The sequence below is a fragment of the Grampus griseus genome (genome assembly GCF_964374135.1).
Source record: "Grampus griseus genome assembly, chromosome: 1".
NCBI classification, from domain to species: Eukaryota; Metazoa; Chordata; class Mammalia; order Artiodactyla; family Delphinidae; genus Grampus; species Grampus griseus.
The window spans coordinates 27842205-27858221 of NC_139017.1; the positions used below are offsets into that span (position 1 = coordinate 27842205).

The following is a 16017-nucleotide window of genomic DNA, read 5'->3' on the forward strand; positions in this document are numbered from 1 at the left end:
CAGGCTGTGGGCCTGTGCGGCAGGGAGAAGAGTACATCCCCAGCATGGATTTTCATTGCACACACATTCGGGCTTCACAGACTGAGAGAAGCAAGCCAGGGAACGCTAAGCAGAACCTTCAGAGACACATTCCCTGGCAGCCTCTGACTCTAACCTCCCCTGCCCTGGGCCACACTGAGACCAGGGTTCTTAGCCCATCAAACAGGTGGAGCAGAGTGGGCTTGGGCAACGTGGTGTCCACCAGAGCAAAATGAAATGCCTTGTCTTTCCTGGCTCTCTGACAGCCTGTTCCCTCTGATACTGGGTGGGGGAAGGAAAAGAGGACGCAATTTAAAACAGTACCAAGGCTGTCTATTTCAAGACTTGAAGATGTTGGTTGCACATATATCCATTTAAAATTATTTTTGACACGTTCTCTGCTTAATTTATTCATGAAAGGAGTATAAGAAAAAAAATGAACTTAACTTTTAAATGGAAACTTAAGGCTAAAAATTCCTCAATAATTTGGAAAAAAAAGATACAGTTCACTATGGAATAGCAAGAATACATGTCAATGTTATACCATTCCCTTCAAATGAAGAGATATTGAAAGCTTGGTCTTTTGACCTAAGCTAGTTGTCACCTGAAGAAGAGTGCAGTTCCTTCTGAATTTTTCACTAACAACAAAGACGAAAGGCACGTTTATCCAGCATTTACAGAGATCTTGTCAAACAGCCTGCTGACGAACTTGGTGCTGGAGACACAAAGATGAAAAAGGCCTGCTTCCTGGCCCATGAACTGAGAATTTACAATCCCCAAAGTATTTCTATTTAGCTTTGAATGATGTTTTTATGCTTCTTTGTGAACATGAATCCAGATCACAGGTTCTAGAGTGTGATGGACCCAGTTCAAAGTCTGCCTCCTCCTTCCCCCTGTGTGACTCCTTGTCTCACCCTTCCAAGACTCGGCTTCCTTGGGCTTGTTGTTCTGACTGAGAAAGCAGGGTGTCTAAGCTTCTTGTGTAAAATATCTAATATTTTACAAAGCATTAGCTTTGCTAAATGCAAAAGAAAGAATTATTAAAATTTTTTTTTAATTTAAAGATACAAAAAAAAAAGAGCACACTGACCACGGACTTGGATATCGTGGCAATTTAAAATGATAAAAACGTTTCCAAACACTCTCACCTTTGGATCTATCTTGCCACAGAGTAGTAACCTACAGCCCACCATGGACCACACTTACTATATAGCACTGTTATAGGAAAACAAGGCACAGTGCTTGGCACGTGCTAAACATTCACCTATGCATCCTTTATATCTCTCTTTTTATATTCTAAGAGTTCTTTAAATAAAACCACAAAGCATCCCTGTGGAGAACTGATCATGCCTCCTTGGATTTATGTTGACAATAGAGAATCTCTCTCAAACCAACATGACAGAGATGTACTCCTCTTTCTCTTTCCACTTCCAACCATCCCTTAGCCAAAGGAAAAAGCAGGGATTGTTAAAAAGACAACAGAAGGGACATCTGCTGTTTTATTTACTCAGGATCCTGACAACCTTCCCCTAGTAAGAGCACCTCCCCTTGCTTAGTACAACTCTCTTCCCTTACTCTTGAGGTTCTGCCAAGGCTGCCAGCCACAGCACCCAAAAGGGTGTGTGTGCACATGAGTCAGCTTTGAAATTTGAACTGAAGGTTCTGAATTGGAAGTGGAGGAGCCAGGACGTCACATTCTTACAGTTTGAAATCAAGGGCATCTCCTTTATGTTTAGTTCAGATTGAAGGATGTGGCTCCATGCTGTGGAAGAACCTGAAGGAATGAGCCAGCTTTCAGACAGAAGTCGAGCCCTGCGATTGACAGAAAATAACTGCACGATGGTGCCGCCTGGAGTCCCTGGTCCAAGAAACCCCGAGGCCCCAGTCGCACCTGGGTTTTACATGGTCTGGTTATCAAACTAATAATTCCCCCTTTGGGGGTTTCTATTACCTCAACCAAAGAGTCCTGACTCATACTGGTAATCTGAGAGGTCAAACCACTATGAATGCACTTACCAATAGTTATTAGGTGGAAGCTAAAGGCTCTGGAATGGAAGCCTTAATCACCTCTCCCCAGGTAAAGCACCCATCATAATCGGATAACCTGGTGGCTTCTCTCTTATACTCTTTCTCACTTTCAAAAAGGTACGAACACTATAGCTCAAGTTACTATCTCTCGAGGACATAAGGTCAAATTGTCCCATCTAGATCACAAAAGTAGGTCATAGCATAATACCTATTTTATGGACCTCCCTTAGATTCCTGCTCGAAGAAGTGCTTTGAAGTACATATCATTAAAAACGTTATTTATGTAAAAGGGGAAATACACATTTTAAAGGTAGCCCTGCTGATATAAGTTGGAGCCTAATATGTAATATCATAAAGTAATCTGCCCACATGTATGTAAATGGTAGTCTTGTGAGAGGGATTTAAATTCTATAGTTTTTTAAAGATGTTGGGACATGTCAAAAACAAATATGTGAAGGAATTTCCACTTTTTAATAAAAGCCTCTCTTTCCTCTTGGGTAAAAAAGGAGTGAAGTAAAGGAGAATGATAGTTGTATTACAATGTGTTAAATGACTAAGGCAAATGATGAGCCAAAGGACAGTGTTTCTTAGGAAAAGCATAGCCAAGACTACAGTTCACTGACAGGTATTTATATCAGTGTATAAGGGAGCAGCTAACACTAATCTCTATTATAAATTTACGTTACAGATTTTCTTGGTTGTCTTGTAGAAACAATTGCATTAATCCATTTTCCTACTAAGTCACATAGAACTACAGCCTGATGGATAACTGTATAGGCTTTGCAAGCAAATTGCTGGGTTTCAAATACATACCAGCTGTGCGACCTTAGATGAATTGTTTTGCTTCTTTGTGCCTAGTTGCATCAACTGTAAAACAAGGAAATAATAGTCTGCATCTTACAGGGCTATTGGGAGGGATAAATGAAAAGCACTCAGCTCAGTTCCCAGAGCACAGTAGAGGTTCAGTAAATGATGGCCCCTTGCCTTTAGCTCCTACCTCTATTATTATTTTTTAAAAAGCTACTTCATGTGGCATGGTACCAGGCAGATCCTAAGGTGAATATATTCTTAACGTCAGAGACTGATACTTGTATGTATTTAACTTACTCTCATGTATGCTTGTGTACCTCCCAAATGCCATTTTTCCCTCTGGAATTTACCATGAAACTTCCTTCATTTCCATTTTCCTATATCCAAATGCTACCAAGGATCGCTAAGAAATTACCTGTCCCTCTGTCCCTGTAATACTTTATTTGGAATCTCCCTTCTGGATCTTATCATTTATCTTACCAACTCTTGGTGTATTTTTTTTTCTTCCCCACTAGCCTATAAGCTTCTGAAAGGCAGCATACGAAGCTATTTTATATCTCCCATCATCCCTAGCACAGTGTCTTGTAACAGGAAACGTTCCATGCAGAGTGAGCAAATACATGAACAGATATCTTTAAATGTACCTCGAAGTTTGTTATTGAAAAGAAAGAAGTTGTTTGACTACTACTAGCAAAGACATAACTGGGAAGGGAGTAGCCTTGCTTTTGTTTCCATGTATACTGGGCTATGTATGCTTAATGATCATGTTTATTAGGCACTGGTTTCAAACACTGTCAGAGGGGCCATCTTTTAATTACAGAGACCTCTAGTTTAAAATCTTGTGTGTGTGTGTGTGTGTGTGTGTGTGTGTGTGTGTGTCTGAGGTTTTCAAGTGAGCATATTTAGGGGAAAGGCATACTACACTTTACCAACCCTACTTGAATTGTTAGAATGGCTATCATTTGATTCGGCTATGCTTAAACATGTGTGTGCATACTAAGTTAAAAATGAAAAAAAAATTACAAAATCATAACATAGTATAATATGTACAAGAAAAATTCCCAACAAAAATTTTCAATCTTATCTCCATGTCTTATTTTTTACCCTGATATACCTGATAATACATATATATGTATATATTTGTTTATTTATATATCAATACTGGGCTTTAAACAAATAGTCGTAAACTTGCGATATATTAACCATTCCTATAATAATGACTTATTGAGCTCCAACTCTTTGCAAAGGGCTGAGGTAGGTGCTCTAAAAAATATAATATTAATAAGGCCTCTCCTCCCACTTGAGGAATAATGCATTATAGAAGGGAAGACTAGCAGGTACATAAAAACTTCAGAGTATGAATTTATTTTTTTCAGATTTTCATTTTTCCTGTTTTGAGGAATTTGTTCAGTAGTAGGAAATGCCTTCAGCTCTAAGTAGGAAGGATGATTCAGAGGGAAACGTGCTCCCTCTGGCATGGGTCATCAGGGAGGACTACAGTGGAAAAATCAGGATTTCAGGGAGACCTGGAAAAGAAGGTAAAATTACAATAGGGCTAGAGAAGCTCAAAGGGGTATTCTGGGTGCAGAGAACAGTAAAGGGGGAGAAAAGTCCAAAAGTTGAAGGAGGGCTGCATCTGCTTAAATCACATGTTAGAAATCAGCCTGTGAGAGGATGAAGCTGGTAGCAATGAAATAAAACCAGAAGGTTGGGAGCCTGTCAGGCAACCTTAAATGCTGAGTGGTCTGGACCTTCTACAATAGCATGGCACCAAGAAAGGTTTTGAGAGCAGGTAACAGAGTCAAGACAGTGCTTATGGATATCCACTTAGCAGTGGCTGGCACAAGAGACTGGAAGGATGTTAGGAGAGAATTTTCATAACCCTTATGAGAAGCTGGCAGAGCCTAAATTATGATGAATGTAAATGGTGGGTAGGAAGGACATTTCTATGAAATCTCTTTGGGCTTCAAACTAAGGAAACGTTTTAAACACAGGATACTCCAAGCAATTTAAATACCTAATGTCCAGAAACAGGAATTTAATAATGCATTGTCTTAAATCATTGTTAGAATCATTGACTATCAGAGCTGGAAGGAAACTTGATGATCTAGTCTAACCTAATTTTATAGGTAAGTTATGTGGGTTCTAAGAATTAAGTAATTTGTCAAAAGTTGCAAAGGTAGTGAATGCCTGTGAGAAGATACTATAACTCAGTTTCCTTAACCCTAGGATACCTACCAACCGCCCCCCCCCACACCCTTAGTAAAGTGTGTGGTTTTAATTGTTACTTCACCAAAAGCATACTTTGAATCACTCTTTATTCTTTTCTTATACACTGAAGGTCCCATTTCAGTCTCCTTAGCTATTCTTCCACAGTACTTGAAAACATGGTCCTCTCTACTTGCTTTCACCCACTCCTTCGGCTACAATATCTTTATGTAAAAGTATCCAGATCTAAATCTCTCGTCCTGATCTCTCTCCTCATGCTAGATCTACACTGGACATCTCCATCGGAGTTCCGAAATAAAACATATTCTTTCCTCTGCTATTCCTTTTACATTCCCTAGTTGAATTGATGGATCATCCAGTTAACATAGGCTAGAAACTTTGGAATCACCTTTAATTCTAGCCTCTCTTAGCACTACCTTAAATGCCTCTTGAAGATACTATTTCCTTTCCATTTTACTGGCTCAGTCACAGCTGAGGACTACTACTGTACTTATATTCTAATTGGAGTCTCTGCCAATCATCTCTTCCACAACCAATCTGTTTTCACAGTGCCTTTCAATTACCTTCTTTAAATACACATTGGATTCTATCATAGTTCAAGCTCTCTTGACTTCTTACTTGAGTTAAACAGCCTCACAACTGAGGAACTGTAAACGTTTTCTATAAAGGTCCAGATAATAAATATTTTAGGCTTTGAGGACCATACTCAATTCTGCCATGGCAGTGCTATACATAATACATAAAGGATAATCATGGCCGTGTCCAATAAAATTTTACTTATGCATGTATAATTTTTATGTGTCATAAAACATTGTTTTTCTTTTTTCCCCCCAACCCTTTAAAAATATAGAAAACATTGATAGCTCATGGACCATAAAAAAACAGATGATGTGCCAGATTTGGCCTATGGGCTGTAGCTGCCACCTCTGTCCTAACTGGCCTTCTTGTCTCCTACAACAACTCTCCAAGTTCACTCTCCACACGGCTGTCTGAGTCAGGATCCCAACCCAAAAAGTTGATCATGTTGGCAGCCCTGATTAAAGTACATCAAGAGTAACTCCAGAATATGGCCCACAAGACCCTTCCTCTGGTTCCTCTCCCCTTTCCAGGTTTATCTCTTGCCAAACACCTAATGTGACTGTAGAGTTTATATTCCCTCCCATCTTTATGTCTTTGCATATATTGTTCCCTCTACCTGGGGTATTCACCCCACCTTTCTCCACTCTGAGGACTCCTATTCATGAACTCAGAAAGCTTTCCCTATCACCTTCAGTGGCAATGTAGAATGAGCCAGTTCTCCTTTATATGTGCTCCTGTGGCAATCTTCACTTCTCTAATTACACTGTTATCACACTCTACTATAATTGCATATATAGATCTGGCTCCTTAGTAGAGTGTGAACAACCTAAGGGTAGGAACTGAGTTTTTTTTTCTCTCTATGTCCAGGGCCATCCAATGTACTTAAAAGATAGTAGGTGCTCAATAAATACTTGTTAAATAAGTGAATATTATATTTACTAATTGTGTCCTTCAATAAATGAGTTTCTATTTTCCATTTTTAAGTCCAATTAGACAATAAAGGGAAATTCCAAAAAAGTGACAGGTTATTTTTCTTTCAGATTGGCCTATGGATTTCTACCCCAGTTTTAATTGTCTTTGCCCTAGAAGATTTGAATTCTTATATTATCATTACTTTATATCATCTTTTTCATATTTAATTTTAAACTTTGTTTAGAATATGCCACTCAAAATATTTAAATTAGCCTAAATGAAGCACTACCTGTGTGGGATTTATTTATTTCAGCTGGTTTACACTGAAAAAGAAAGACATGAAGTTTCCCAGTCACACACTTGAGTATATGAATCAATAAAGAATGGTGAGGGGAAGCAAACTCTAAAAAACCCCAAACTATATATCAGAAATATTTAGCCCAACAACCAAGTCACATTTTCAGTGCAAAAGAGAGATATACACAGTTCCTTCCATTTTTTATTGTCATCTTTAAATTTATGAATGTGGATTTTATAAAACATCAATATAGACTAAGTGTAAAATGCTTACAAAAGAGTACTACTTTTAGAAAATAGGTAATTAAGTTTTATTTTCTATAAGACTAAGTTAAATTTTGGTAGACTTGTTGTAAATAAAGCTCAATAGAAAAAGCTTTCTATGGAACCAAGCAAAATCGTTTTTCTTAAGAACAAAGGAATTAGTTACCACCAGTCCATTTTCAGCAGTTGCTGCATCTTAATATGCTTTACTTGCAAGAAATGGATCTTGTCAGACAGTACAAATTGATACTGCACAGGAAAGCTCTCTATGGACTTTGACTTCAGAAATTAACTCTCTGAATAAGACAGAATGGCAAAGGGGACAAAACCAGCATTAATATTTATTTATTGAAGCTCAGCCACACTGACATTAAAAGCTGTCCTATTTCTGTGGGTTAGTGGTACTTAGCACACAAATGGTTGGTTCTCAATAGAAGTCTGACAGAGAAGAAGAACGATTAACTATCATGATCAAGCTAAATTCCAAAACTTCTAAGATTAAATAACCATAGGAACTATGTTAACACTACATTCTTAGTTCTATAATGACAATATTCTAAATGGGCATTAAAAGAATGGTTACTATTCTGCAATATTAAGCAATTTTTTATCATAAAAGTGTTTCATCTCTTGGGATTTTTCCAGATATCACACATGTATAAATGATTTGTTTTCTTTCTTTCATTTTTTCCTTTCTCTCTTTCTCCTTCTTTCTTCTCTTTATCTTTCATTGTTTAAAAAGGAAGTTGGTAAACCATTTGGAATATTATCATAACAAAATGTTTTTAACCAAGTTTGATTTTAACAGAACTAGAGGCATCTTAACACTAACTCAAAACTTTGGGAGGTTCACCAACCTCTAGAATATTTTTTTTTCTCCAAATGCAGGCTGTTCAAGTGGTGCTTTTCTCCATCTGTTATCATACCGTGCTCAGAATTACATTGTCATATTTAATGTAAAAGGGATCAGTCCCCTTTCATAGTTTAAATTCAACATATTACTATGATTAGAAGACCAGTGTTTTTCTAATTTATGAATAAACCAGATTCTATAAACTTACATGTGTATTTAGACAAAGTTCTCTCTAAAAACTGAAAAACTCTAAGAATTGAACAAACCCAAAGCTTTGATCTGAAAACTGAAAAATTGAACTAAAACTCAAAGGGAAAAGTAATGTGACTTACCTACAATTTCAGTTTAAATTTTTCTCTGTGTATATTTATGTATGTGTGTGTGTGTTTTCAATACAACAAATTGCCCAATGTTTACTACCAAAAATGTCTTACTGTAATTTAGGGCTGAGCTACATGTTTACTAAAGTTTTATGACAATGATGATCACATCACAATATCTCATGATGGAAGCAATGTAATTTGAAATCACGATAGTGTAAGCATGGTTATAGTAATGGTTTAAACATGAACAGTGCTAATCAATTTCATCTCTAAATTTTACACCTCCTTAGGACTCAGGTTGCTTATTTTGTATCAGTTCCATCTTAGTTTGCATCTTAGAATGTCTCTTACTTTGTCTCTTTCACCACTGACAGTATCTGATTATTTTCCTAAATATATTCCTCAGATACTTCAGTTCAACATTTTTATTAGACACAGAATTAACAGGAGAGGTAGTGTAGTGGTAGAAGAAATATGTCATTTTGCTTATATTGATAGAGAATCACCTAAATATTTGAGCATTGTAGATGAAAGGTTTTGTAATATATCAGTAATTCCCTGCCACACTTATCATTCACATGTCTGGGTGTTTTGCTTACCACATCTCCACTTTTCTTAATATGCCTGAAAACTGTGTGTTAATTGAATGACTAAGACTTAACTCTAACAACTGTTTGGAAGCCTGTGGCAAAAATCAGTGGAATGAAATTGGTGCTATGGTGCATAATGGGATTAGGCAGTACCTGGTGAGGTGCAGTTGGTGCTCAGATTTGCCCAGCAGTTCTGTCAGTTTCAGGCACTCCTCTCTGGCCCGGGTTGCCTTCTGCTGCTCCTGTTCCAAGTGCTGCTTGCTTTCACTCAGTTCTAAACTCAATTTCTCTATTTCCTTAGGTAGAGAGAAGAGGGAAAAAGCATCCTATAAAATATATGCACTTGAATTCAAAATTATCTCATTTTTATTTTTGCCATGAATTTTAATGTGATGAAAAATTATTAGAAAATTTAGGCTAGCTTCCATTTTATGACAAAGGGAACTAACACAGCCCAAACTGCACATTAGTGAGGATTTTTCAGATCGTAAGATTCAGCCTAATTTTAAAAATGAAATGATTAAATGAGAATAGTCAAAATGGATAATCTGCACTTTGAATCTAAGGCTCAGTCCCTTTAAAAAATAATACGAACTTAAAAAGTCACTATATTTAAAATACAACATTTCTGTTTGTGAGATTAGATCAGACATGTGCAGTGATTTACATCAAATATGAGACTCTTTTTTTTAAAAGATACATTTATGGTTTCATTTGGATGTTTTGAAAACCAAATTAGATCGTAAAATAATTTAAGATATCTTTTAGAAAAATGTGAGGTGTAAAAGAAGGCATCATTATGATGCACAATATTATTTGGAAAACAATAATTTAGGAAAAAAATAAAGCATGAGAACCTTCAAGTGTTTTGAATGTATGACATTTCTGAGCTAAAATAATATTGCATTATAATTGCATTTTAAAAAGGCAACAAAAGCACTCTAAGATTAATAAACATCTAAAATTTATGGTAGTTTATTCTTTGGTCTCAGTATGAAATTATCCTTTTTTTACTGAAACTCAAATATTTCAAAGCAAAAATATGTTACATAGAACATAGTTTAAATAATTTATACATTAAAGTACAAATATTTATTTATTATGGAACATCCATAATTTAAAAAAAAAGAAAATAGAAGAGATAAATATTCAGACTCTTAAAACAAGAAAAACAAAAAAGGGGAAAGTAAAGGGTTGAAACGTTTTCAAATTCAGCAGAAAGCAAGAAGCAATTTTAATACACAAAAATGCAATCTACTCTTGGAAAACAAAACCATGTCTAAGTAGAGTTTTAAAATTGGTATTTAAGTACATTCTAATTCCCTCATGTCATTACTCAACATTCTGAACAATCTACAACTATATTTAATATATCAGGCAGGATAAACTAAATAATTTATTTTTCTACATTTATTACACTACAAATATTCAGTTTATCCCCATCAAAACTGTACATTACCAACAATATAATAAAACAACTTACTATAAGTTATTTATTTTAAAAAATCCTAAGTAATAATGAGTATATTGCTTTCATTCAGAGTAGATTTTCTATATCTTTCAGATTAGGATACTAAGTGAAACTGATTTGTTTAAAATATTTTTAACTGTTAAAGTTATATCAATATATTTCCATTCATAACTAAACATAAATAAAGAGATGGAAAAATATAATAGAAAAGTCTCCTAAATTTTGTCTAACATTTATGAAATTAACAAAAAAGCAAAGAAATATAGAATGGAATTATACATTAATTTTAAAATTTCAAAAATTCATTCATTAATTTTTTTACACAGTGCTATATGCAAGAATCTATACTAAATATTATGGTGGACTCAGAGTTTCCATCTCTACACTCAGGACTTAACAATTCAGTTGAGTAAATGAGACATAAACACACAAAAAGACTATCAAAATACAAAGCATATAAAAAACAACAAATGAGATTTAGAGAAAATCTGTGCTTCAGTAGGCCAGATTAGGGATATACTAGCATGGGCAAGAAAAGTGGGAAAGAAGGTAAGGCCACATAAACTCATGCAATGATAGATTAGACCAATTATGAAACATCTTGAATTCTAGATTTATAAAGCTGTATTTTTCTTATAGAGAATGAGGAAAAAATGGTTTAAACAGGTATGCAATATGAGAGCAGAGCTTCAAAAAACTGGATCAATGTGTATGATCATTAAGATAGTAGAGACTGGCAGTAGGGAGACCACAAAAAGACAGGTGCAATACTCCAAACATGAGAAGCAGAGATACTTAAAACAGAAGTATAAAGAGAACATGATGAGTATATGTAAATATCAATAAAAGGAGAGCTATCAGGAGACAACAAAGAATTTTGAATTGAGAGGATACAAAAAAATGACAGAAATACAAAATGTATAAAATTCCAAACTTTCTTCAAAAGAAAAGGTACAAGGACTTCCCTGGTGGTGCAGTGGTTAGGAGTCCGCCTGCGAATGTAGTGGACACAGGTTCGAGCCCTGGTCCTGGGGGATCCCACATGCCGCGGAGCAACTAAGCCTGTGCGCCACAACTCCTGAGCCTGCACTCTAGAGCCCACAAGCCACAACTACTGAGCCCGCGTGACACAACTACTAAAGCCAGAGCGTCTAGAGCCCATGCTCCGCAACAAGAGAAGCCACTGCAATGAGAAGCCCGCGCACCACAACAAAGAGTAGCTCCCACTCTCTGCAATTAGAGAAAGCCCGTGCACAGCAACGAAGATCCAATGCAGCCAAAAATAAAATAAATTTAATTAATTAAAATAAAAAAGAAAATGTGCAACAAGTTTTATAAGTATTTTCCAACAACAACAACGTATGTAACCTTACATTGGTAATTAGGTTTTAAGCATAAAGCAGCAGCTTTCTTAATCTCATGTAATAAAAAGTCAGAGGCCACACTGAAAGTCAGTCAAACACAGAGATAAAGAACATGGGCCCAAGAGTCAACACAAATCAGGGTTTCAGACACAGCTCTGGCACTTTCCAGCTCTGTGACCTTGGACAAGTGACACAAGTCTTATCAGTTTCTTCAGTCTAAAATGGGAGTGATAACTCTAGCAACCTCCTAAAACTACTGTGAAGATAAAATGAGATGATGAGTACTTAGCAGAGTGCCTAGCATATAGTAAGAGCTGAAAAAAAGACAACTAGTATCATTACTACTGATTTTTCTCTGTCTTTTAAGAAGAGCAAAAATATAAGTAGAAGAAGAAGACCTGCCTAAGGATATATAGTTATCACTGAGGACTAAAGAGTTCTTGATTTAGTTCAATAAAATTTCCAGATAAAGTCCTATTTTGGAGAAAACTGAATAAAACTTTATTATAATTTCAAAATGCAAAAAGCATTTTTGCTAGGAAGATGGAAAATTACTGCCTGCTTCTGATTATCTGTGCCAGAGAAACAGCTTATTGGTGCAGATAATCAAAATCAACAAATAATCTAACCAGCTGGACCAGGGCTCAACACTTACTCCCTGAGTCAGGAAAATCTGCCATGGCACCAACTCCAACAGTTAGAAGAGGAATCTCTTGCCAGAAATGCCATACTCCCACTGGCAGGGTAACCCTTTGCCTCACCCAACTAGGTCAAGGCTGCTTCCTTGGCTGTACGTAGTGGTTCAGGGATTAAAGACCAACAACAGTCGTAGGCCAATTGTACACTACTCTCAAAGTACACTATTAACCTGCAATGTACAATGCAGTTTGATATGGCCATCTTTTGGCTAACCAGGCAAAGACGAGTCCAGATAGCTTTACACTGTACCAAAAGATACACTTCAAGTCATGAATGTAACCACAGGAATAACTAAAAGCAGAAACTGTTAAAAGTGGCTACCTCAGGAGAATAGTACCAAGGATGGGATGTGGAGAAAGGGAGACTCATTACTGTTCATTTATAATCTGCAATGTACCAAATTTTCTTATTAATCATGGTAAACTTTATTATAATGATTTAGATTTTCTTATCAAAGTAATGTGCCTAATTTAAGTCAGATAGTACACCCATCTCCAAGCCTAATCCTCAATGGCACACAGTATCCACCCTTGATATTTATCTTCATACTTTTAAGTAACAGACTTATAATGCTATCCCTTGATTTTGCTACATTAGACATCATCTACTGACTTCCTATATTAAAAAAGGTAGTGATTTAGTTCTCTTATACCACCCAATATACCTACCTCATCCTCCCATATAACAATTTTGGTTAAATCATTAGTCAGTAGTTCATTCACATTATAATGATTATAGAAATATTATTCACTACTGAGACAAGCATTATTCTGCTTAAATTAATTTTCTTGTAAAACATTTCATTATTTATGTAGAATTAATTGCTTGCTTTTTAATAGTTATTTTTCTAGGTAAGTAACATTTTTCCCCAAATGTTCAAACAGGTCACTCAAATACCCATCAATAAAATTTTTTCAAATAATGAAACATATCAGATAAATCATCAGTTCTGTTAAATTATTTTCCTAGATATATCCCTCTTGGTGACTTACGTCTGGCCTGGTTGATCTCTGTCTTGGGTTAAGCCTTACCCATGTTCCTATTAGAGTTTCCTATTTTCTGGGTTTTAAGTCATCCTGTTTTACAGTTTACTCCCTTTTTTGGTTGAAATACATTCTCCAGGTAACTTTCACAAGAAATGTTACATGAATAATACATTTTCAAAAAGTATCTGTATGCCTGAAAATGCTGTTGTTCTATGCATACACTTGATAATTTGGCTAGGTATGAATATCTATGCTGAAATTAATTTTCATTCAGGATTTTTAAGGGATTACTCCACTGTCTTCAAGATTGTAATATTACAATTTAAAAGCCCTATGCCATTCTGATTCCTAATACTTGGTCTATGATTTGCTTTTTTGTTTCTGAAAGCTTTTATAATAATTTTTTCCCTGGAATTTAAAAATTTTACAATGTTAGACTTTGGGATGGGCCTTTTTTCATGCATTGTGCTAGGTTTTCAGTAGGCCCTTTTCAATCTGGAGGTTTGTTTTCTTTAGTTTGAAGAAATTTTCTTGTACTATTATTTTAAAATATTTTGATGCTATATATTTTAATAATTCCTCTTCCTGGAACTCCTGGACATTGGTTTTTCGCTCTGTTGAATTGATCATCTAATTTTCTTATTTATTTTCTGTATTTGTTTTCTGATTCTAACTTCTGAGATAGTCCCTTGACTTCATGTTCCAAAAATTCTATTGAATTTAAGAAAAAAATTTTAGCACAGTTTTCATTTCCATGAGCTATTTCTTTTTTTCATTGTTTTTATATAGCATGCTATTTTTATCTTATTAATATAATATTGTATGTCTCCATTAAAATATTGAAGTATTTTAAATGTTCTCCTCTGCTAATATTGCCTCAGTTTCCTTTTTTGCTATTTATGTGTTTTAGACACTCTATTATGTAAGAGGCTTTCTTCAAATACATAGTGATACTTGGCTGTCTTTTCATATTTGAGAATGAAGTACTTAAGAAAAGTTTGGATGAAATGATTTTTGGGTAATGTAATAGTTTAGATTATTCTTCAGCAAATATTCACTTCTATCACCCTCCCACTGGGATTGGAATACGCTATCTCTCCCCAGTGACTTTGGGCTTAGCCATGTGATTTCACTTGGCCAATGGAATTTTCATGTCTATAATGAAAGCAGAAGTCATAAATATGTTTATGTGGTTTGACTTTGTCTTTATATTCTGGTGATTCTCCATGAGAAAAGCATGCCCTGGATAGCTGCTGCCCCTTTTGCCTGGACCACACAATAAATACATGTGGATCAGAACCAAACCCAAACCATAGCTAAGACAACCCACAACCCACAACCTGAAGCAGAGCCACCCAGTCAAATGCAGCACAACAGATCAAATGATATTCCAGCTGACCTGAAGGTTGGTGAACATGAGCATAAATGATTGCTATTGTAAACCACGAGTTCCTTCAATATAAAATAGTTGACAAACCACTCTAAAGGAACAAAAAGTGCTACAACTGTATATCATCTTAGAATGTATTTTATTTTTGAAACAACTGCATGAAGCATATAGGGCAGGTATCCTTGTTTTTCCAAATAAGAAACTGAGGGTCAAAAACATTGAATGATTGTCCAAAGAAGTAAATCTAAGTCTTGAACCAGATGTACTGACATTGCTCCTCCATACCATACCATAAATTAGACAATAGCTTTTAATCTTTTTTCTTTTCTTCTCTTTTTAACCAAGATTCATAGTAACAAATCCATTTCACATCACAATTTAGAAACATGCACACTCTCCCACATACATGTATAAATGTAACATTTCATAAAACAATATTAATCCTCATTATATGTGAAGCACTCAGACATTTCCTATTCCTTCTTACTTTATTCCACGTTTAAAAAAAAAACAAAAGTTTTGGTTTCACCCCATAAAATCGACTTCATGATCCTACAATTTAAAAAGTAGGGAAGGAGCCAAGATGGTGGAGGAGTAGGAGGACATGGAGTTCACCTCTCCCCACAGATGCGTCAGGAAGTGGAACAGGGCTTCCCTGGTAGTGCAGTGGTTGAGAGTCCGCCTGCCGATGCAGGGCACACGGGTTTGTGCCCCGGTCCGGAAGGATCCCACATGCCGCGGAGTGGCTGGGCCCGTGAGCCATGGCCGCTGAGCCTGCGCATCCGGAGCCTGTGCTCCGCAACAGGAGAGGCCGCAGCAGTGAGAGGCCCGTGTACCGCAAAAAAAAAAAAAAAAAAGAAGTGGAACAGTTCTCACACAGCACTGGCTGAACACTAGCAGAGGCCCTCAGACACCTAAAAGGACAAGAAAGACCCCTGTGTAACTGGGTAGGACAAAAGAAAACAGAAGGGAAAAAGAAGAGGAGAGGAAGAGGGACAGCTCCCTGCGGGGGGGGGGGGGGGGGGGTGCTGAAGGAGAGGAGAGGTTCTTGCATCTGGGGGAGCCCCCTCACTGGCGGGGAGATCAGTTGGGACAGAAGGGGAGCATCGGGGGCTATTAGAGGAGAGCACAGCAACTGGTCAGTGGCAGGCAGGACAGAGTGAGACCTACACAGATGGTCCGTGCCCCAGCCTGAAATGTGTGT

At 36.4% G+C, this 16017-nt stretch overlaps 1 protein-coding gene across 2 annotated transcripts in view; it reads right to left on the reverse strand.

The window, feature by feature from the left end:
• Window positions 1–16017, reverse strand: part of SDCCAG8 (SHH signaling and ciliogenesis regulator SDCCAG8) — a gene marked incomplete at its 3' end in the record, with an annotated part of 252067 nt that overhangs the window by 109362 nt on the left and 126688 nt on the right. The window contains exon 13 of one of the 2 annotated variants that reach the window (XM_082663725.1): window positions 9057–9199. In XM_082663725.1, coding sequence (XP_082519851.1) covers window positions 9057–9199 — 143 coding nt within the window. Of the gene's footprint in view, window positions 1–9056; window positions 9230–16017 lie in introns of both variants that reach the window. The other variant, XM_082663724.1, reaches the window with a different exon arrangement.